Source organism: Mauremys mutica, chromosome 3 (genome assembly GCF_020497125.1).
Source record: "Mauremys mutica isolate MM-2020 ecotype Southern chromosome 3, ASM2049712v1, whole genome shotgun sequence".
NCBI classification, from domain to species: domain Eukaryota; kingdom Metazoa; phylum Chordata; order Testudines; family Geoemydidae; genus Mauremys; species Mauremys mutica.
The window spans coordinates 132,346,309-132,369,927 of NC_059074.1; the positions used below are offsets into that span (position 1 = coordinate 132,346,309).

Genomic DNA, 23,619 nt, shown 5'->3' on the forward strand with positions numbered 1-23,619 from the left:
TGTTCTGGTCACCACATATTAGGAAAGACATGGACAAATTAGAGAGAATCCAAAAGAGAAAACAAAATGATAAAAGGTTTGGAATACCTGACCTATGAAGAAAGGTTTAAAAATAAATAAATAAATAAACTTGGCCTGTTTAGTCTTGAGAAGAGGACTGAGGGCGGACTTAAGTCTTCAAATGTATGTCAAGGACAATAATAAAGAGGACTGTGATTAATTGTACTCCAAGTCCTGAGGAAGAGCTCTATGTAAGTTCAAAAGCTTGTCTCTCTTGCCAACAGAAGTTGGTCTACTAAAAGACATTATCTCACCCACCTTGAGACAAAACTTCTTTTTCTTTTTTCTTCTTTAAATCATATTGCCCTTCAAACCCTGGCCCCTTATATAAATTCTGTATTCAAAATGTAGGTGGGGGAACAAAGCTTTGGGTCAGAGACGGCATATCCCAGCTCCTTGTAGACAGGTTTCTTGCCGCCCCAAGCAAAAAATTTTTTGCTGCCCCCCACCCGAGCCCTGGGCTCCCCCTGCACCCCGCTGCCGCCCCAGCGCTGGGCTCTGCTCCCTCCTCCACCTGTACCCCCTGCTGCCCCAACCCTGGGCTCTCCCCACCACCGGCACCCCCTGCTACCCAAACCCTGGGCTTTCTCCCTCCCACCCCACCTGTACTCTCTGCTGCCCCAGCCCTGGGCTTCCCCCCACCAGTGCTGACTCTACCCACTTCCCCCCTCGCCTCCAGTCGGTCCAGCTCTGGCAGGGTCGGGGTAAGCAGCGGAGCTCCCGGGCCAAGCCTCAGCCCAGGGTCCCTCCAGCCAGGACTCCCGCCTTCAGGACCGTTGGGGACTTGGGACGGCAAAGCTGGGGGACCGCTCGGCAGAGGGCTGAGGAGCCAGGGCAGGGCAGCCCCAGAGGGAGCAGAGAGCGGGCTGCGGGCCCTGCACAGCAGTGCCCTGGGCACTGGTCCCCACTATGACCCCACTGCTGCTGCTCTTGGCCACTCTGCTGCAGTCCCTGGGTGGCTCGGGCTGATTCTCCCAGCCGTGGCTGTGGTGCTGGGTGGTGGCCGCCAGGCGGCACCTGCAGGCAGCTCTGTGTGCCTCGGGGGGGTGGCCCCCAGCCAGAGTGTCCCGTGCTCGGAGCCCAGCCGGCCGTAAGGTGCGGGCACTGCTCCCCGATGCAAACCACAGCAGCCCCAGGGCAGCCCCCATGCAGGACGCGCTGCTGCTGCCAGGGGCAGCTCTAGGCTTTTGCCGCCACAAGCGCGCAAAAAAAAAATGGCCAGAATGATGCCCCTGAAAATGTGCCGCCCCAAGCACCTGCTTGGTTTGCTGGTGCCTGGAGCTGGCCCTGCTTGTAGAACAGTCTGACAGTTGCCAAGATGTGTCCCTTGAGTTGACCCAGAACCTGTTTTGTCACACACGGCCAGTCAAAACTCAGTTGCTTATGAAATTCCATATATAATATGGAAGAGAGGTGGAGGTCTGGAATTCATCAGCATATTGCGCAGGAACAAAGATTTGGGTTGGCAAGTGTCATGTACCAGCTTCTTCAGAACAATCTGGTGTTTGTGAGGACATGTCTCTTGGGGATGATCTGAGACACATTTCTCATACAGCTAGTCAAATCCCAATTCCTTATTCGAGGGCCATGGGGAAAAAAAAGTGAGGGGTGTGATATGTGGCAGCATGTTGCACAGGAATGAAGCTTCAGGTCAGGGTAGCATGCCCCAGCTACTTCAGAACAGTCTGACAGTCACAGGGGCATATCACTTGGGGTGACTTGGTATATTGTCATGTACCCAGCCAGTCAAAACCCAACTCCTTATTTGATTATTTAATAATTAGTAATTTAAACTTTTATTGCATTCAGTCACATGAATTTGATGGAAACTTCTAAAAATGTAATCCTACACTGATGTATTTTTAAATAATTTTGGCCTTTGAATAAGGAACTGGGAACTACAAATAATGAGGCTTAAGTTGGTTCCTTACCTTATCCTCTCCCAAGTAAAGCCACCCCCAAAAAAGTTGTGGAACGAACATGACATTTACGGTTGTCATATTGTTCACTCTGCTTGTGTGTGATAGCTCTTTCCCCAACTTGTGTCTGTCTTGTCTGTTTAGATTGTAAGCTCTTCAGGGCAGTGACCATATACTTCTCTGTACAGTGCCTAATGCAGTGGGACTCTACTCTGGTAGTGCCTATGGGCCAGCCAGTATTAAACATGCTTAATACAAGATAGATTTACTGGAGGTCAGAGAAGTAAAGAGAGTGAAATCATTTTAATTTTAGGGTGGAGTTTGTATCAGAATTTCTTTTGGCTAATCTAATTAGCAGTGACAGGTATATTGGTACCTGACACACAATCAAGAGATAAAACTTTTCCTCTAAAATTTAGGAAATGTTTCCTCCCTTACTTTTGACAGTAGGCAATATTTTTCCCTTGCCCAGCCTGGCAAAAATGAAATTATGTCATGAGTCAATCCTGTTGTACATTTTATGAAAGGGAAAAAAGTTAGGGGCTCATTCTGCAGTATGCCATAGGGATGCAGAAATTTCAGTTCTCAAATGAAGCCGCTTTTAATCCAAAAAACAAAATGGTGTGTCCGTTGGGATAAATTGTCCAGGGATCAGTTTGATACTTCATTGTTTTGAAATAGAACTTTTTAGTTCTCATCTGTTCTTTGTGCTTATTCTCTTCCTTTTCCATCCTCTTTCCATCAAGGTTTACATGGTGGTGACATCTGATTAAAAAATTGACTGGAACCAAAGTCTTTTTTTTTTAAATAGGAGTTTTGTTTGTTTTGTTGTTTTTTTTCTGGCAGCAAAGTGACAGTGATTTAGGTAGGATATGGTTACAATAGCCCATCCATTTGACTAGCATATCCAGTTTTACTAATTGCTATCAGAGAGAAGATAACAGGTGAGGGGGAATAGTCCCCTGAAGATTTTTACAAATGATAGTGGAGACAGTCCTCTCTTTTGGGACTACATACTGGACAGTGTACCAACCTGTTTGTCCCTGAGTAAACTATGTGTCAGTATTTAGAAGATAAACTTAACTATTTAAAAATTTGCTTTATAGTTACGGAGTGTTGCTGTGGGAACTGCTTACAGGAGAAGTTCCTTACCGTGGCATTGATGGTCTTGCTGTGGCTTATGGAGTAGCTGTCAATAAGCTTACCTTGCCCATTCCATCCACCTGTCCTGAACCATTTGCTAAACTAATGAAAGGTACCTGTGCTGCTTCTCTCTACTTATCCTAGAAGTAAATGTGTTTTAATATCTATGCTTTTTCTTATGATTTATAATAATTACACAACTCAAACACTTCATTTGGTACTGTGCTAACGCTGTATAAAGTAGTGGTTTTCTCTTTCTTGGCAATCCAGTACTAAGACATTTTAACCCATTTCAGAGTAAGCTATGCAATACTACAATATACCATATCATTTTTAAAGATGTATCACCTTAAGCAGTGGTTGAATTATTTCTTCTGTATTCTTGTGGGTTTTTTTTCTTTTCTTTTATGTGTAACTAGCTATAATGTCCACCAAATATAGCGGTAAAATACAAAATCAATATGACTGAATTCTTGTGGGGAGCGGATATCACTAGCTGTTACCTCCTAGTCTTTTTGACTTCCAAAGATTCTGTTGGGTTTCTCCCTCCTTCTCCAGAGAGATGAGGGACTCTGACAACTGTGCATTAATGCTACAGTGTCCAAATGGAGTTCTTTGAGTTTTTTAATTAGCTCAAGAAGCTTAACTACTTCGGTGCTGGCAGTTCTGCTGCTTCACATCCTGAAAATAGTGGTTATGTTGGAAAAAAATGACTTCTCATAACCTTTTAAAAGCCTTGATGTACTGTAGGTAAGCATGCCCTATACCAGCAATGATAAAACTAGGCAATTCTCAGGGAGGGGAGTAAGCATTAGAACTTGGAAATATAAATAACAAATATTTTGAAATTCATGCATTGTGTAAATAATCCCCCTAAAATTCTATCAATAGTGGAACTGATGGGATTTTGATGAATTTTAGAATGCTGGGAGCAGGATCCTCATATCCGACCATCGTTTGCCTTAATTCTTGAACAGCTTACTGCCATTGAGGAGGCAGTTATGACTGAGATGCCTCAAGAATCTTTCCACTCCATGCAAGATGACTGGAAATTGGAAATTCAGCAGATATTCAGTGAACTAAGGACCAAGGAAAAAGTGAGTGAATTTTTCCATCTGCAAATGCAGTAATTTTAACAAGAGAATAGGGCAATTGAGGAGCTACAGTTTTTTTTTTTAAGCAGTAGGTGGGTTTGGAATTCCTGGTAGTGTTCCAAAATATTAGAAGTGTGAATTTATTGTAGGACAGATTAAAGTTTTTTTCATAAGTAAACTCCTTCTTAAATTTCATAAATTTTTCTCACGCATATAATTACTGAAATATGTAAATCTTCTGGAAGAGGTTTGAAGGACCTGTTAACTATCACCTAATTCATCTCAAGTTTCAAATACTCAGACTTTCCTTAATTTCAAAAATAAAGTAACTGCATAAGAATGTAATTTGGGAGAGGGAACACCGGCATAATTATGTATTGATGAATGTTCTTTTCTTTTAAAATCTGCATGCAGCATGGTCAAAGAGAACTCTCTGAAAATTTAAGCATGATTTAACTTCTTGATGGTGTTAGTCATAGTGATTTTATCCCATACAGTAGGACTGCGGTGGGCCTTTAGAGAGGTACAAGCCCTGTACTCCCCGCCAAAACCAAATCAAACAAAAATACTCTAGTTTATATGCCAGGGGTCAGCAACCTATGGCACATGTGCCAAAGACGGCACACAAGACGATTTTTAATGGCACGCTGCTGCCTGACAGAGTCCCAGCAGGCAGCAGCGTGCCATTAAAAATTCGGTCCGGCCTGCTCTTCTCCGCCCTCCGCTCTTCCCCTTCCCCCCTGTGGGGGCAAGGGGCAGGGGGCAGAAGCTTGGTCCTGCTGGCTCCCCTGCCTCTTCCCATAGTGTGCTGGGTTCCTGCCCCTCCTCTGCCTCTCTGTCCCTCCCTCCCTCCCGGCCAATCAGCTGATGGACCTTGCGAGGGAGGGGGTCGGGAAGGAGTGGAGTCAGCTTGCTCGCTGCTCCTGGCGGAGGCAGAGAAGGGGGGGCAGGGCTTTAAGGAAGGGGGGGTGGAATAGGGGCATATCCCCTCCAGCCCCCTGCCCTGACCCCCCCCACACACACACACACAGCCCTCTGCCCTGAGCCCCGCAGCCCTGCACACCCCCCCAGGCCCCTGCCCTGAGCCCTGTACCCCCCTCATACACACCCAGCCCTCTGCTTGATTTCTTCACACCCCCCACACAACCCCTGCTCACCCTGAGCACCAAGCGGGAGCTCCTGCACCCCCTCCTCACATTCCCACCTGCACCCCTCTCACCAAATGGGAGCTGTCCAGATAAGTGCCCCACACTCAAACCTTCTGTCCCAACCCTGAGCCCCGTCCCTCATTCTAGCTCCTGGCCAGACCCTTCACCCCCAGCCCTGAGCTCAGTGCACTCCCACCCTCAGCTCAGTGCAGAGAGAGGAAGAGAATGGGCCAGAACCAGGGAGGAGGTAGGTACCCACTGTATGTGGGCAGGGCCGGGACCCCAGACCGGAAGCGGACTGAACGGGTCCAGCAGCCGGGATCCCGGCTGGCAGGAGCCGGCAGATGGAACCCCTGAGTGGCAGTGGGCTGAGCCGCTCAGCCCACTGCCAGTCTGGGGTCCCCGCCACCGGCCCCGCACAGCCCGCTGTCGCTCTGGGGTTCTGGCTGCCAGACCCTTGCCAGCAGGGGTCCCGGCTGCAGGCCCCACTCAGCCCACTGCCGGCCTAGGTGAACAGAACCCCAGACCAGCAGCGGGCTGAGCGGGCCGGCGGCATAAGATCAACATTTTAATTTAATTTTAAATGAAGCTTCTTAAACATTTTGAAAACCTTGTTTATTTTACAATACAACAATAGTTTAGTTATATAATATATAGACTTATAGAGAGAGACCGTCTAAAAAACATTTAAATGTATTACCGGCACGTGAAACCTTAAATTAAAGTGAATAAATGAATACTCGGCACACCACTTCTGAAAGGTTGCCGACCCCTGTTATATGCAGTTATTTTTCTGTACTTTTGAAAGACAGACCCAGACATCTGAAGATGATGATGATTATGCTTTCATTGGTACTAAAAAGTAGATCAGTTTCTGGAACACACAGGCCCTGAGGGAGGACATTTTTTTTTTTTAAAGAATACATTTAAATGTTAAATAAAAAAAAAAAAAGTCCAAATGTTCAAAAACAATTGTGGTCTATGTTTGGAAGGGAAATCTGTAAGGCATGCAGAGTGTAGTGGCTGCTGCCCATAAGGGAACATGGTGTCGTCCTGCACTTCGGAACCACAATCAGAGGGATGAGAAAGTAGTTAAGGATTAGAATCCTGATTGACGGTTGCAAGTTTAAAAAAAAAAAAAAAAAAAGTCTTAGTCCTTGGTAGATGATATTCTTTGTTACAGAACTGCTACATGGTACAACAAAACATGGCAACGTTTGTAGTCTAACCGCAGGGGTTCTCAACCTTTTTCTTTCTGAGGTCCTCCCCCCGCATGCTATTAAAACTCCATGGCCCACCTGTGCCATAACTACTGTTTTTCTGCATATCTAGTAGATTAAAAGCCTGGGCAGTGTTAGGGGTAGCAAGCAGGGCAATTGCCTGAGCCCCATGCCACAGGGGGCCCCATGAACCTAAGTTGTTCAGGCTCCAGCTTCAGCCCCACGCAGAGGGGCTCAGGATCCAGCTTTCTGCCCTGCGCCCCAGCAAGTCTAATAGCCTTGGTCTCTGGTTTATTTTCTTGGACCCCTGGTTGAGAACCACTGCTCTAAGACTCAATACGGTAATATTAGGGATGTTCCAGTTCAGGCCATAGGACTTTCCTGGATCTGTACTAGTGATGACGCTTTTGGAATCTGGTTGTCCAAGAACTGCTCAGCCTCTCTGAGCAGTATCTCTAATTGTTCTTCTAGTCCAACAGTCTTTTCATGTAGCACAGCCGTCAACTTGTGTTGTGCCTCATACACAGAAAGTCCCTTCTGGCTTCAGGCAGGAAAGGAAACCTGGCACATACATTGCAGTTCGCAACCACTGAGCTATTTCTGGCCATCACACTATTGAGTGTAAAACTGCACCTATAAAGACAGCCTCTTACTCCCTTCAGAACTGCCCAGTTTGCCTACTCAGGAGTTCACCTAACAACTGGCTTGTATACTAACACTCACTGCTCAGCTTTACCCCTTCGCTAACGGAGGGATCATCTACTCAAAGACTTCAAACACTGGGGCTGATCGGAGACCCGTGGGTCCTTTCTACCTATCACGCTTTGAGATGCAAATTAAACAGTCCTATTTCAATTGACTTGCTCAGGAGTCCATAGCCCAGCTAAACAACCTTCATGGAAAGCAGACAGACAAACTAAACACACTACTCACCAAGTCCCTTTACCTCCAAGCACAGGGTCCGCAAATATGCCCTCTGAAACTCCCCTGTTTGCTGCTTCTGTTTCCCTTTTTTTTTTTTTTTTTTTTTAAAGTGTGGTTGCCAGGACTGGACCATATTCTATTAATGGCCCCAGTGATGGCCTCAGTTATGCTGTATACAATGGCAATAACACCTTCCTACTTCTATGGTTTGTTCCCTTACTTGTACATCCAAGGATTACGATTTTTTTCTTTTAACCACCACGTCACAATGAGAGCTAATGTTCAGTGAATTAGCTGCCATGGCCCCCAAGTTCTTTTCTAAGTCACCACTTCCCAAAATACCAGCCTCCCAACACCTCCGTTCTCTCTGTGATCTCTATTCTTGGTCCCTAGATGTGTGTGACTTTGCATTTAGTTGTGTTAAAGTGAACACAGCTTACCAAGAGAGATGGTTCTCAGGACAAAATTTTTGGTGGCCTCAGACTGCGGCCACCAACTCCTGCTGGTGGCAACTCTGACAATTTTTCCTAAAATATTTACTTAACTTTAGGAAAAACAAATAAATATGTATGTACGCACATCCAGATCATTGCAATTTATTTATTGCTAGCTAGTAAGTCTATTATGAAAAGTGATATTAACAAACATACAAGTATCGCTTTTCACAGCGGCCTTACTTACCCCTTGCAAGCCTGGGGAGAAATTAAGCCCTGGATGGGGAGTCAGGAGGGGCAGCGGGGGCCAGGAGCAATGGGGAGATTTGTGAGGGGCGGGGGGAGGCAGCAGGAGGCTGGAGCCTGAAGCCCTGCGCCCAAAGCCTGAAGCCCCATGGCTGGCAGATGGAGCCTAAGCTTTGTGGCTGGAACCTGAAGCCCCGCATCCAGAGCCTACTGTCTCACTAACCCAGGGCTGAAGCCCAAAGCCTGAGCCTTGCCACCCATGGAAAAGTGAGGAACTCGCCTGCTCCTTCAGCATTGTGTCCCAGCAGTCTTCAGAGGGGAGCAGGGCCAACCCTTGCTGGTGGCCCCAGCAATCAGCACCAAGGTGGTGCATCCTGGAGCAATAGGTAGGGGGAATTTTGCCCGCCACCCCATCACAGCCCACGAGGCTGTGGCCACATTTGAGAAACGCTGATCTAGATCATTCTGTAAAACTGACTTGTCCTTATCATTATTTACCACTCCTCCAGTTTTTGTATTGTCTAGGCATTCCTGGGAGTTGTGTGAGCTCTAGGCCAACGTAGTGCCCCTGGGATGGCAGTAGAGGGGACGTGAGTATCTGGGTCTGGAACTGGGGTTGCTGTGGGCTGATTCCAGCTCTCCTTACCACTCTACCCACAGGGGGGACAGACATTTACGATCCCAAGTGCTTCCATAGAGGGGTAGGGGTCACTGAGGCCATGTGCCTGATTCGGGAGGTGGAGAAGGAGTTCTGCCTAGTTTTCTTCTCCCCTTCCTCGCCTTGCCACCTCCACTCCAGCAGCTTGTATGTGCTGCTGTTTTGGTGTCATCAGTCAAGGCTTAGGGCTTGTCTACATGAGCAAATTGCACCAATCTAACCGAAGGTGGGAATTTGAACAGATTTTGTTAAACTTGTGCAAACCTCTGTGTGGATGTTCTGTTTAGGTTCAGGAGTGGCTTATTTCAGTTTAATTTAAGATAATTAGGAACAAGATGAGCTTAAATTGAAATAAGAGTGCTCCCTAAGGGGTTTGCACTGGTTTAACTAAATGGATTCAAAAACTAACTCAGTGCAAATTTTTTTATGTGGCCACTGCTGCTGAATGTTCCTAGTTAGTTAATTTTGGCATGCTGCCAATGTGTTTGCTGAAAAATGGAAGTGGGAGAAAGGAAGTGATTGGCTTCTAACAGTTTACATCCCAGAAAAAGCTCAAGGGAATTTCACAGGACCAGGGCCGGCTCCAGAGCCCAGCGGGGCAAGCACCCGCCTGGGGCGGCCCTTTCCTGGGGGGGCAGCAGGCTGGGCCGGCGGACCTGCCGCAGTCATGCCTGCGGGAGGTCCACCGGAGCCCCGGGAGCAGCGGACCTGCCGCAGGCATGACTGCGGAGGGGACGCTCGGCCGGCGGCTCCAGTGGACCTCCCGCAGGCATGACTGCGGACGGTTCGCTGGTCCCGCGGCTCGGCTGGACCTCCCGCAGGCATGCCTGCGGCAGCTCAACCGGAGCCGCCGGACCAGCGAACCGCCCGCAGCTGCGGGAGGTCCAGCCGAGCCGCGCGACCAGCGGACCCTCCGCAGTCATGCCCGCGGGAGGTCCGCTGCTCCCGCGGCTCGGGGGCGCCTCCCGGGCATGACTGCTTGGGGCGGCCAAATTTGTAGAGCCGCCCCTGCACAGGACAAAAAAAAGCCCTTCCCTAGCCAAAGGGGATTCTTTCAGGGCCTGCTGCAAACAATGTAATCAGTTTGTTTTATTTATTATGTATGTTGTGGTAGCACCTAGTTCTGAACTGAGAACAGGGAGGTAGGCACGATACCGGAGGTGGGCAAACTATGGCCCGCGGGCCACATCCGGCCCACTGGACCCTCCTGCCTGGCCCCTGAGCTCCTGGCCTGGGAGGCTACCCCCCGGCCCCTCCCTGACTGTTCCCCCTCCCCCACAGCCTCAGCTCACTGTGCCGCCAGCACAATGTTCTGGGCAGTGGGGCTCTTGCAGAACTGTGGCCTGACCTGGTGCTGCGTGGTGGCGTGGCTGGCAGTGCCGTCAGCCACCGGTGCTCCAGGCAGCGCGGTAAGGTGGTAGGGAGAAAGGGGGTTGGTTAGAGGGCAGAGAAGTTCCGGGTGGTGGTCGGAGGTGGGGATGTGGATAGGGGTTGGGGCGGTCAGAGGGCAGGGAACAGGGGGGTTGAATGGGGGCAGGGGTCCCGGGGGGCAGTCAGGAATGAGAGGAGGTGTTGGATGGGGCAGTGGGGGGGAGGTCTGGGGGCAGTCAGGAAGAAAGAGGGGTTGAATGGGGCCAGGAGTCCCAGGGGGGCAGTCAGGAATGAGAGGAGGGGTTGGATGGGTCAGCGGGGGGCAGTCAGCGGGGGGGATGGGGGCGGTCAGAGGACGGGCAGGGGTGGGATGGGGCAGGGGTATCAGGGGGGTCGTCAGGGGGCGAGAAGCAGGGGGGGGTCGGATAGTGGGTGGGAGCCAGGCCACACCATACAATTTTGGAACCCGGTGTGGCCCTCAGGCCAAAAAGTTTGCCCGCCCCTGCACTATACAATCACAGAATAAGAGACACTCCTTTCCCCAAAGAGCTTACAATCTAGGGCACGTCTTCACTGCCAATGTTAAAGCACTGTAACAGCAGCACTTTAACGTGGTTTGTGTAGTCACCTCCATGAGGAGCGTAGCTACCAGCCCTGGTGCACTGTCTACACTGGCACTTTACAGCGCTGAAACTTGCAGCGCTCGGGTTTGTGTTTTTTTCACACCCCCGAGCAAGAAATTTGCAGCGCTGGAAATGCCAGTGTAGACAAGCCCTAAATGGAAGATATGTTCTGGTCCAAGCATTTTTTCATGGTCACCAATAGCATGATTGTAAATACTGGGATCCCAGTATATGGTGGTGGTGATAATAGTGCTAATGCTACCCCAGCTTAAATAAACTGTGATTGCAGATAGATGCCTGAAAGAAATTTCTGTATACTTGCTTGCTACAGAAAGAGCCCGTCTTTTGAAGACCTGAATAGCTGTGAATATAATGCGTATTTGTATTATGTGTACACAGTGTATCAAGAAAATTAATTAAGGATATATAATTTAGTGCTATGTTTTAAATAGACTAATAGCAGAAAGAATTGTATTGTGATTTACCTATATCTATGTAAATCTCATTCTCAGGAGTTGCGTTCACGTGAAGAAGAGCTGACAAGGGCTGCTCTTCAACAAAAATCTCAGGAAGAATTACTAAAGCGGCGTGAGCAGCAGTTAGCGGAACGCGAGATTGATGTACTGGAGCGTGAGCTGAATATTTTGATATTCCAGTTAAATCAAGAGAAGCCCAATGTGAAGAAGAGGAAGGGAAAGTTTAAAAGGAGCCGGTTAAAACTTAAAGATGGACATAGAATTAGTTTGCCTTCAGGTTTGAAATTTTTCTCCTCCTGTACAAAATCTTCCTTTCACAATTAAATATTCAGATTAAAGTTCCCTGTCTGAAACATTTAGATATTGTATGTTACCCTGAAGATGCCTAATTCCACCAGCATGGTCTCTGATCTTTTAGGCAAAAAGTATGCAATGGTTGATGGATTCTTTTTTTTTCTTTTAAATGGCCTTTAAGGGATAAAATCAGAACTCTGAAGTGTACCAGAGTTTGCAAAATGTTTCTCATTTCAGTTGAATAAAGTTGAGGAAGAGACTCTTACCCTTCAAAAACATCTTGTATCCTAGAGGAAGGTGCACTGAATTGGAGCCTGGGCATCATGAGATCTGGCCTAACTAGGGTTTATATTTCTGTGCACTTCTGTCCCTTTGCTGCCGCCAATGCCTACCTCCATCCTACGTAGCAGTCAAGTTTTAGGACCACACACCCTGGATTTTACAAACGAGTTAAAAGAAGGTCCCCCATACCAGGCTGGGAGTAGACACCATGTCTCATTCACTCTGACACATTCTCTCTCAGAATGAATGGGCCTGTTGTACGTGCTTTAGCTATCCAGTTTCTAACAGTTAGACCACACTCTCCTCCCAGAGCCAGGAATAGAACCCAGGAGTTGTGATCTGCAGTATTCTGCTTTGTCTAGCATACAGTTGTTGTATAACCTATTAACAAAGCGTCAAGTCCCCCTCATGGCTGGTCCGTGTAAATAAGAGGTCTGTGGTGGGGATGAGAAGGGCCACAATTCAAACCCCGCAAGTGACCCACGTAGGAGGACTTCATGTTTTCCATTTAATAGATTCTCCCCCACCAATTAAAAAAACAAAACAAAAACATGTTATTTAATTCAGTGAGGAAACATCATTTAAAGCAGGTTTCATAGTTAAAAGATATGGTGCAGACATAGGCCAAGTTTGCGGTTGAGAGGTGTGGATAAAACTTATTTTTCTACCCTATTCAATTAATTACTTTAATGTTACCAAAACTTGTGGACATAGCAGTACTCATCTTTCCCAAATCATGAGAAACAAATTTGAATCAGTCCTTCTTCCAGAAAGGTCAGTTGGCATAAACTTATTTCAGTACTTAGAAGTATTGGAACTATGCAGTTGATATAAGGTTTTGTAGAAGGCAAAAGAAAAAGTGACACCTGGGTTGAATGCAGTATTGTAGATAACTAATTTTCTTAACCTACTGCCTTGTTGACCACACTTATCTTAGAGTGTTTGACTTGTAAGCACAGTGAGCAGAAAAAACAAAGTAGAGTTGCTGTGGGGGGGGTGTGTACGTGCTGTGTGTAGTGTGAAAAAATGTGGTAATAGCTAAAGAGGATATCACTTCAGGGTCTGTTTTCAGGCTTCATGGGCATGTAGCAAAAGATGACCATTGTGGCATCTAAACCCCCAATGGATATATCACCTTGCTGGTTTATCAAGTTATTGTTTCTACAGGAGTCCATGGCAAAATATCTATTCACTAATGGCATTGTACTAATGGTGTCACTAGATGGCACTGTAGACTTCACAAGACTGTGGGAAGCAGTGGAAAGACATTGTTTATGATAGTAGAATCCTGCCATTGATTGCTGCATTCTTTAATGTGTGTGAAATAAGTATTTGTAAAGGTGCCAGATGGACAGTCCTAGAGACTGGAGTCCTAAGACTATTCCCGTAATAGGTACACCACATCCAGCACCAATACAGCCTTCACCACAATGCCCTGCCAATATGTCTCAACTGTGACCTATAGAGAGCACTCTGAAACCAAACAAAATAGCTGTTTAGCTTTTTGAATCTACTGAGCACCAGCAAGGCTGCAGATTGGCTTGTAATGTTGATTTTCTTAGTTGAGCTCCCATTGAGCCACCAAACTAATTTCACATTAAATTAATTTCACAGAAGCCTATTAAATGGTTAGAGTGAAGCTGTAAAATTCTACCAGCATGACTGGAAGTTCAAACCAATAATTGTACCAGCAGGCTTAGAATTTTTCTCTGTTACAATAGAAATCTTATCTAATGAAATTCACTTACATAAATATAAATTTCATTATGGTTAATGCTGAAAAAATACAATATAATCTTTCTTTCTTTAGAACAGTGAAATTTACCTAGTGTTGCTTTCTTCACAACAGATTTCCAGCACAAAATAACAGTGCAGGCTTCCCCTAATTTGGATAAACGAAGAAGCTTAAACAGTAACAGCTCTAGTCCACCAAATAGTCCCACAATAATTCCTCGTCTTCGAGCTATACAGCGTAAGTTTTCATCACCATTTCAGTTTATTCTTTTAACCATTATGAACACACTCATTTTATACGGGTACACTGCAAAACACTGGAAGGAATATGTTACATGTGCATGTAAAGAAAATGAATGTGATTGGGCCCTTAGATGTTCTGTGGACAACAAGCTGCATGAATTGGTAAAGAGAAAATCTTGCTAGAATGACTGTTTTTAGTGAGTATTTCAAAATTAGTAGCTGAAGGGAATGCAGCAAATTGTAACTTATCTGGCTTTTAGTAAAATGTTGAATTGTTTCAGGACATTGTACTTGGAAAAAATATAATCTGGTTTGGATGAAGTACTGAAGGATCATAAACCAAGGGCTAATGATAAATGGCAAAGTATCATGTGAGAGGGGGCTGCTGCCAAATAGAATGATAGGAAATCAGCTGTCCTTGGACCAGAGCTGCCAACCAAGCACAGGAGCATAATGTCCAAAGACACAGGGAATAATGCAGCCATAATATGTCCAGAAGGGCAAAAACTCCAATTGGCAGGAAGCGGGGAAGAAGGGGAACCAAGCACATGGGAAGCAGGGGAGGGAGGAAGAGAACAGATTGGGGAGGAGATAAGTGCCTTTTATTTATTTATTTATTTATTTATTGAAAATCACACACTTATTAAATACCTAAATGCTGTTTTTGTAAGCAACTCCTGGAGTTGCTGTAGGGAAGTTGTCTGTATAAATGGCAGGATGAGGTAGCAATTATGAATTGGAGGGGAACTAGTCCACAAGACACTCAAGATGTTATGCTCACTATTGATTTTTGAGAACACAATATCTAGAGATAGAAAAGATCTTTTAATATATATGTCATTTCTTGATTTTAATATTGTCTGGCCTTGTGTACAAAGCAGACTGACTGACTGCCCGTGGGCATAATGGAACACCACATGGGATGAACAGTAAAGCAAAATCTATTTGTTTGTTCAGGGTCATTTCCCAAGAGACAAACATGTCATGTAGTGTCCATTCCAACAAATCAGCAGTGAACCCAGGACCAGTTTTTAGTGCCGAAGTAGTTTAGAATCTAGGTCATCTTTTGCTTCTGAATGATACAGTCTTCTCTTTTACCCCCACGAGATCCTCTGAGGAGAAAGATCCCAGTCTTTTCTCTGGTTCTTAATCAGAAGTATATGGCTCACTTTCCTGGCTATTCCCTTCTGGGGATCAGGTCTTCTCTGGTTGCCTTTGGATCTTGGGAACTAGCTGCCTGGGCTCTCTGTAATCTTGGGTAGAAAGACTCTTTCCCTCTGGGTGAGCATCACCGTCTTAAGCCTGCCCTCATCATTATCTCTTCGTAGTCACTACTTATAGCTGGAGGGCTGTCTTTACTAGAATGACCAGCTGAGCATTTGTTGGGTGTAGCTGATCTACTTCCATAGACTTGGAGCACTCTGTTACCTCATACCTGGTTGGGACAGGAAGGAGTTAGGTATAACCTGTCTCTTCATCGTAGTCTCAAGATTGCTTGAAAAAAGCATCAAGAGAAAATTGTGGGGTTTGTCTTTTCAAAATTGGTATAAGTGTGGTTGATGTTCCCTTTTTTACTACAGCCTGAAGAGAAATTATTTTTTATTAAATCTACCTTGTTTGCATGTGAAATTTGAAGTGCTGCCATGTCTGTTTAGGTTTAAGCTATTTTCAACTTCATGACAATACTTTCAGCTTAATACCCACTCTGGCAAACTGTATCATGAATTTAAATTGACCTTCCCAAGTTATAAAGGACTTCTATCACTTGACAGCTAAAATGAAACAAAACACATCACATGAGATGTTTTTGGAATTCATACTCTCTGTAATTATGGGTGAAACCACAATTACATTTACTGCATATCATCTTTTATACATTCTGCTAATCTTTTTAATATTTTTGGTAGGGCAAAACATTTCTAATGGTATGTCTCATAAAACCAAAATCTTGAAATAAGATTGCTGTTTAATTTTTGATGTCTACAGCACTCGGCATAGAAATGAAATAAAAATTTCAGGTATTAGCCCACCTCTAGAATCTTGAGAACTTTTTTAAAAGGCAGAAAATAATTTGCATTTGTACCCATTCTAACTCCCACAGTCATAGGCCCCTGTCCTTCAAGGAGATCCACCAGTGCAGACCCATATGCCTGTGAGGAGTTCAGTTGATGGGTCTAACTGAGCAAATGTTTCCCGTTGTAGGACCATAAAAATTATTGTGTTAAACAAAGAGTCTCCCTCAAATGGAATACTTTCTAATTTTGAGTTTGGATTCCCAAGCTTCTAACCAAAGCGCTCAGATCTTTTGAATATATCTGGCTGAAGCAACTTAATTTCCACATCCCTGTGTAATTCCCTTTCTACCTATGTAAAATACCTTCCTCCAGTGCTATTTAATCTTGATTAAACTTCAGAGCTCCCTTGTTTAGAGAAGATTTATTCAAGTGTGTGTGCTTTGAGCAAGAGTATCTAACAATTGCTTATTTGATCTCACCTCTTTTGTTCATAAATATTTCAAGCTTCCAAATCTAAATTTCTTAAAAATGAAAAAGAAATCCTAGCTAATTGTAAAGAAAATTTAGTCAGACGTTTGAATTCAACAATTTCTGAACACTAATTTTAAAAAAAAGTAGGTTGTAAGTAGTCTCCAGAGAACCCTGAAAACTCAGTTGTAATATCTTAGCAAAGACAAGCATCTGTGCTGCAGAGCAAGTTAAATTGGAGTAAGAGATGGGGGAGGAGTGAGAAATAGGTGAATTACAAACCTTCTAAACTTTTACCTTGTTAAAGACGGTCTGTCATGGCAAAAGTTGTTGTGCTATGTCAATACTATCATCTTGGTTGTGAGCATGTTGAGAATTTACTTTTCTAGTTGTCAACCTGAGGCTGATCTGACACAAGAATTTATTTAACTGAGTCATATTCACAGACTTTGGGGCCAGTTACTGTGTACTCCTGTGATTGCTTGGCGCTTCCCAGGAGGCATTTTACACTTTTTGGATCTGGGTTTCTGGTTCTAGAGCTAAAAGTATAAGGAAGAATTGGTCCCTCGTTTGCAAATAAAGTAAAATTACTAAGATCTCTACTGCATTCTCTTAATTTTTCCTCAGTGATTTCCAAAGCAGACACAAATACAGCTAATGGCCGAAGAAACAGTGTATATGTGTACCAGCAGGATGTAGATATCACAAGTGAATTTGAACTTTCCAGTGGGGTTATGAAAAAAGGCAAGATCCAAATAAATTGTAAAGGGTGTTGGTTGTATTAACTCTGTAGCTGAACTTGTATTAAGTGACAGACTGAGCACTTAAACAGAAAATATCTATTATAAAATATTTGGTTTGGGTTAATGAAAAACAAAATCACAGTAATTGGTCATAACTGAGATATTCTAATTCATTTGATATGATTGCATCAAAAAAAGTTCTACTGAACAAAATATTAACTGGTAAATGCTCAGTTTGCCTCATGTACATGAATTACCTAAATATAAAGTACTGAGTTTTAAGAAGCATGAAAAATAAGATCTTTTTTGCTGCTTTGTCTTTAATTTTCACCTTTCTTGTCAGTTTGCAAATTGTTCCTTGCTTGCTTATCGTTTTGATCAATGCAGTTTGTATTTTGGCATCAGTGGGGGGGGGAATCATCTCAATTTTTAAGCTGAACCTTTTTGATTTTGCTATTGTGATGCAGTTTTAGTGGAGAAGGCTGCTTTGCTAAAATCCAAATCTTTCAGTGGCTGTAATAATCCTTCTAATGAGCACTAAACTACTGTACCTGTCTCTAGTAACCTCAGATGAAAGCAACAGAACCTGGGGAAGAAGCACAGCTTGCCACCAAGAAGAATTTGAAGACTTGAAGAAAAGCTTTAAAAAGAAAGGTTGCACATGGGGTCCAAGCTCAGTTCAAACAAAGGAACGTGCAGATTGTAAGGAGAGGTATGACCGTTTAGATTGGAAGCCAAATTTGGGTGCACAGTTCTGCAACCCTTATTTAGCTAGGTAGTTTTTAGCTAGAATTCCTCAGACCCTCATTTTATTAATCTGGAAATTTTCTGGTAGTCATAAATGGGATTCATGCAGGCAAAGACTCACAGATGGTAGAACAGTTACTTACCTTACAGTCCCTGATTCTTTGAGATGTTTTGTTGATTCTTTGGTGTGGCTTCAATGACCCACCCTCCAACCCCACACCTTCGGAGTCAGGCTCTACTGGGATTCTGAAATAGTGAGGAAACGAAGAGGCAGTCAAGGGCTCTGTGCCTGTACCTGTTGCAGCAGTGAATTCCAGGCTGTCTAGATGCTGGGTAAAGGAAGTATTTCCTTTTTACTATTTTGAAAGGCAATACGTTTTTAGAATGTTGTGTCATTTTGTTGTAAAGTGTTGAAATCAGCTGTCTGAATTTTCACTAGTACTCTTCATTATTTTTTTTATAAATCACTCAAGATCCTTCTTATCTCCTTTTCAGGGTATATTTCTTTGTCTATCAAGTGTCCATCAATTGGAATGGGCACTTCCTTGATTGATAAACATACAATATCAATATAAAATCATACGTCTATGTTAAATGCAGCTGGAGCAAAAGTAACTAAAGGATTTACCAGTACGCAGGGCCGGGGTCCTGCACAGAGTGGGCGGGGCCATTAAATCCCCCAGGCACTTTAAATCACTGCCGGAGCCCCATGGTAGCGGTAGCTGCTGCAGCGGCTGGGAGCCCCAGGGCTCTGGCGACAATTTACAGGGCTTGGGGCTCCAGCAGGGCCCTTTTAAATTGCTGGCCTGAAGAAGCTGCCCCCTGCCGGTACAGCTGGCTGTTTACTAGTTCTTGCTGGTACACCGTACTGTAATGGCTTATTTTCACCTCTGAATGCAGCTTCCTCTTTTGTGCTTGCTCTTTGATCTTGCCCAGTTCTCTGTTACAAAAGTTTGTGTTTTTAAAGAATTTTATAAACCCCCATCAAACAAGTTTTAGACCTTGTACTATATACAGACTTCCTAGGCACTGTAGCTTTTACTGTTTTAGCACTTTGTGTGTTACGTGTTTAAACATACACAAGAAAAGAAATTCTATAGAATAGATAGCTTCTAGTTATTCATTCTTTTTCTTTTTAAACCTATATTAGTTCTCATTAAAAAAGTTATAGAAACATGCTGTTCTGTACAGTGTCTAAAGAATCATTCTGATTTCAGAATAAGACCTCTCTCAGATGGCAACAATCCTTGGTCAACTATTTTAATGAAAAGTCAGAAAGGTGTTCCATTAGCCTCCCTGTTTGTGGACCAAGGTAAGAGTTGTTTATCAATTTATGGAAATTGCCATAAAATTATATGAATTAAGGCACCACTTCCTATGCACATGCTATACGTTAAGCACATAAATAGTCCATTGAACTATTCCTGTATATAAATTTAAGGCACATATTTAGATGCCAATTCTGCAAAGACTTAATTTTTTTTATCAGTAATCATTGTCTGTCTTGACCACTTGCCTTGGAAGTTAGTTCTTGATTTGTATTGAGAAATCCATAAAGTTCCATAGTATCACCATTTCTAGTACCACCAATTGTTTTTCATTTACTGATCCTGATGTTTTAGTTGCATAGAACTATAGAATTGAGTTTTAGTAAAATCTCCTTAGTTAGGGTTGTAACACCAATTCCATCCTTGGACCAGTTTTGAAATGCTTCCGTCCAATATGAGCAATAAATCTCTTTCATTTTGAAATTTGTATACCTAGTCTTAGACCAGAAGAAATGTGTTTTTAGAAAGCTTGTAATCAGGCCAGGAATCTTAAAATTATGGGACTGACAAATATAAACAATTTTTTCTGCTTTTTTGGAGAAATCTTTGGCCATTCTTCACTCACATCTCAAAAAATTTATTGAAAAGACACACATTTTACTCATTGATCCTTAATAAAACTATTGCATAAGCCTAAATTTCTTTCCAGAGTCCCTCTTGCTACTCAGATTTCTCCACAATAATAATATAACCTCTGTTCAATATTTTGCAGAGCTTTGAAGTATGCTTCAGCTACAGATCTCTCAAGTGCATAAAAACACAGAAAACTTTAGGTGCTGCAATCTTTATGTTTCCTGATTTATTGATTAGAAGTTTGCATGGTCTACAGGCACTGCATAGAGAATGCCCAAGTTTTGCCGGCACAGCCTGATCTGTATCTGTTCCCACTCACAGTTCATGATCTATTATGGCCATGAGCATATAGACTTTTTGGCAAACTTCCAGTTTTAATTTGAAGGTTTTTGTTTTTACTAACTAAGACACCTCAGGTTAAAATATCAGCAACACAAAAGGAATCTTGAAAATATTTTATGAAATCTAGTAAATTTGATCATTAATAAAAGGGAAGTTAGATTTATATGTCTTGTTTCTATTTTTAGAATTTTCACTCCATTTGAGCAATGAAAATAACAGCTTATTTTTCTGTTTCTCATGGACTGGCATAATGTTGGACTGTAGTTAGCTAACTTTGCTAAGAAATATTTATATCAAAACAATTTTCTTGGTATTTTAAAAAGCCCAAGAACCATATTTATCAGCATCATCTTTTCAAAGATTTTTTTTTAAATAAGATAAAATTGAGGACTGATCTACTTCCAAGGCTCCCCTTAAAAACAAACAAAAAATCCCTTTCTTTTAATTTTATTCTGAAACTTTTAGAAAAATGTAGGCCATTTGGGCAAAACATCAAAGTTGTTGGAGCAAAGTAGGGAAGGGATGGAACTCAGCTGCAAAACATTATAATTAAGCTTGACTATCTAAGACAGGACATTCAGTAATTGAGATTGAAACAGTAATTTGAATGGTCAGTGTTTACTGTCAACTGTCTTTCATCCTACCCTACTGTACAGAATAACAGTTCATGTACTTGAACTGTGACTCCTCCCATACAGTTACCACCACATAGAGAAAAGACCAAGTCTCTTATTTTATACACTTGCCTTCTAAAGAGTCCAGTACACATTCTGCAGACATCACTTGCTTTCATTTGTTATTCCACTGTGAGCCAAAGAACTAAAACTTCTGTGTTCATTTTCATCATACAGACTGGAAATATCAAATTTATTCATAGTGGACCTAATAGTCCATTGAACTCAATGGAAATACTCCCATTGACTTCATACAAGTTTTGATTCAGAGCCAACTGAACAGGTCATACACCACAGCCTTCAGACGCTGCACACAGATATAGAGTGTGTGTGTGTGTGTGTGTGTGTGTGTGTGTGTGTGTGTGTGTGTGTAAAAATCATGTATACTATTCACAATAATCTGTTCACAGAAATATGCTGCAATTTAAGTTCTTCAACACAAAAGGAAAATGGAAGTAGCAAAATATATGTATTTATAGTCTTGGAAAAAAGTATTTATAGTCCACCCAATATTAGCTGTGTGATGAGTAGAGATACAGAGGCAGTTTGGTGTTTAGACTTTCACAAGTAAGGGTCAGTTTTTTAGATTTTTTTTCAAATTTTACCAACAATATGTAGCTAGTTTTATAAGTACACCACTATGTCGATATAACGCCACCCGATATAACACAGATTTGGATATAACATGGTAAAGCAGTGCTCCGGGGGGGGCATCTATAGGTTTCACCTGCAACGCGGTAAGATTTTTTTGGCTTCCGAGGACAGCGTTATATCGAGGTAGAGGTGTATCATGGAAAAATGCTGCTATTTGAATTTACATTTTGAAAATAGTGTATTTGTTGAAAAATTGCTTTTATTGTTTTGACTACTAGAGAGTTCTTTGATATTTATCACAAAGAATATGGAAAGATTTTGATTTGAGGAAATTTTGAATCTGACTTAACGGTTATCCCTGTGTGTTCCTCTGAATCTCCAAAAAGTGTGTATGTGGGGGACACAGAACATCTCAGTGTGTGTATGTATGTATATATTTAATAATGAGGAATCCTAAGGTACATGTACAAGTTTGCCAGAAAAAAGTATCTTATTTTGCAATATTTAAGTACCTTCCAATATTTTTACATTATAGATGTTTGTACAGAGCAGAGACTTTTCCCTGAAGGTTCGGATGCAAAAAGACCAAAGCAAATGAAGTTGCCAAATCAGGCTTATATTGATCTACCTCTTTGGAAGGATGATCAGGGAGAAAACACTATAGAACATGAAAGCTTTGAAGAAGGAACCTCTGCTAGTTCTGCAAATAGTACTCCGCAAATGACTCCTACAAACAGTCTCAATAGAACACTGCAAAAAAAGAAAACTGACTCTATATTGTATGGATGTGCTGTTCTTCTTGCATCTGTAGCTTTGGGCTTAGATATTAGAGAGCTAAACAAATCACAGGTTCCAGACGAACTGTTGCCAAAGGAGGAGAAGAAGAAGCGGGAGGGCATATTTCAGCGTGCTTCAAAGTTTCGCAGGAGTGCAAGTCCTATAAGATTGCAGTCCAAAAAAGAGGAAACCCATATTCCATCTCTAAGTCCATCTGCAAATACTGTGAATCTTCTCTCTATGGCTTCCCTTTCCACCAAATGCTTGCTTCAGTCTGACAGTGAAGATGCGTTTGTAAGCATCGCTCCCAGTGATTGTGACACAGGCATTCCCATTGAGGCCTTTTCATCTGAAACTTCGGCAACTAAGACGGGGGAACAAAGGGTAAAGCCGGTGGTTGACACTGATCCTGTGATGTTAAAGAATCAGTCTCCTATTCTTCCTCTGAAACAAGAATCTGAAAAAGTGCCAAATGACTCTTCATCAAAATTGAGACGATTGGGTCACAGACGAACCATGTCAGATGGAAATACTTTCCAGACTACATGTGGGTAACATAGAATATCAGAGAGATGCTTTATCTATAGTGCATAAACAAAATTGAAAATCTCATGGAATTATAATTTACTGAATATATTTTCAGTAAGTAATTATCAAGAATAGTATCTTACTCCAGTGTGTGGGGAGGACAGGTGTTTCATTTGAAGTACAATATAAATTCCACTCATGACAGCAAAATAGCTTCACCTAAGGATTTAGTGGAAGTCTGTGGGGACGTGCTGCCTGGTAGGATGTACCAAAATCAGTGTTGCCAGTGGAATTACCAAAATTGGTGCTGAGGATTCCATTCAGGTGGTTTCACCATATTGTAGTTCTTAAAGCAAAACTGGATTGCCAAGAATAATGGGAAATGTTGGTATTTCTATAAACGTTGTAGCATCAGAGCTTCAAGAGGCTGAAATAAATGCTGAAACTGTTACTTAATGTAGCTTGGCAATTGTTCAACTGAGACTAATTCATTAATGTCATTTTAGTGATGTCCATTTATTAACTCATAGCAAAACAGGTTTAATAAGTTTTACTTCCCTGACTGGCACAGGAGTCCTACCACACAATGAACATTTAATGAGCTATTGTTAAGACATATCCAGACTGAAAACACTTGTCATCTAATCTACTGGCATCCAGTAGAAATGTTGAGTTTTGTATTTGCTGTTAATACTAGCATTGCCCTATGTAATTTGAAGAGCATCTTTTGCAACACAATATTGCTCTTCAATATTATTTTTCGGTTTAAATTCCTTAAGTTAGTTTGTTTTTCTCCTTAATAATTGAGGGTTTCCAACTTGAGTGTGTCTTAAAATGATTTGGCAAAACTTGACAAACTTCTCAGCTTTATTGCATCCTGCTATTGAGCTGATTGAATTCTGCTGACTCTTTGACTGATGAGAAGTAGGCTCTCTTAGCCTCCAACACAGGAACAATACGG

At 42.8% G+C, this 23,619-nt stretch overlaps 1 protein-coding gene across 3 annotated transcripts in view; it reads left to right on the plus strand.

The window, feature by feature from the left end:
• Positions 1–23,619, plus strand: part of MAP3K21 (mitogen-activated protein kinase kinase kinase 21) — a 55,139-nt gene that overhangs the window by 27,906 nt on the left and 3,614 nt on the right. For 2 of the 3 annotated variants that reach the window (XM_045010051.1, XR_006578110.1), the window contains exons 3-10: positions 3,086–3,234; positions 4,044–4,219; positions 11,353–11,593; positions 13,742–13,864; positions 16,980–17,096; positions 17,657–17,807; positions 19,060–19,154; positions 21,889–22,677. In XM_045010051.1, the coding sequence (XP_044865986.1) occupies positions 3,086–3,234; positions 4,044–4,219; positions 11,353–11,593; positions 13,742–13,864; positions 16,980–17,096; positions 17,657–17,807; positions 19,060–19,154; positions 21,889–22,677 (1,841 nt within the window). The remainder of the gene's footprint in view (positions 1–3,085; positions 3,235–4,043; positions 4,220–11,352; positions 11,594–13,741; positions 13,865–16,979; positions 17,097–17,656; positions 17,808–19,059; positions 19,155–21,888; positions 22,678–23,619) is intronic. The other variant, XM_045010052.1, reaches the window with a different exon arrangement.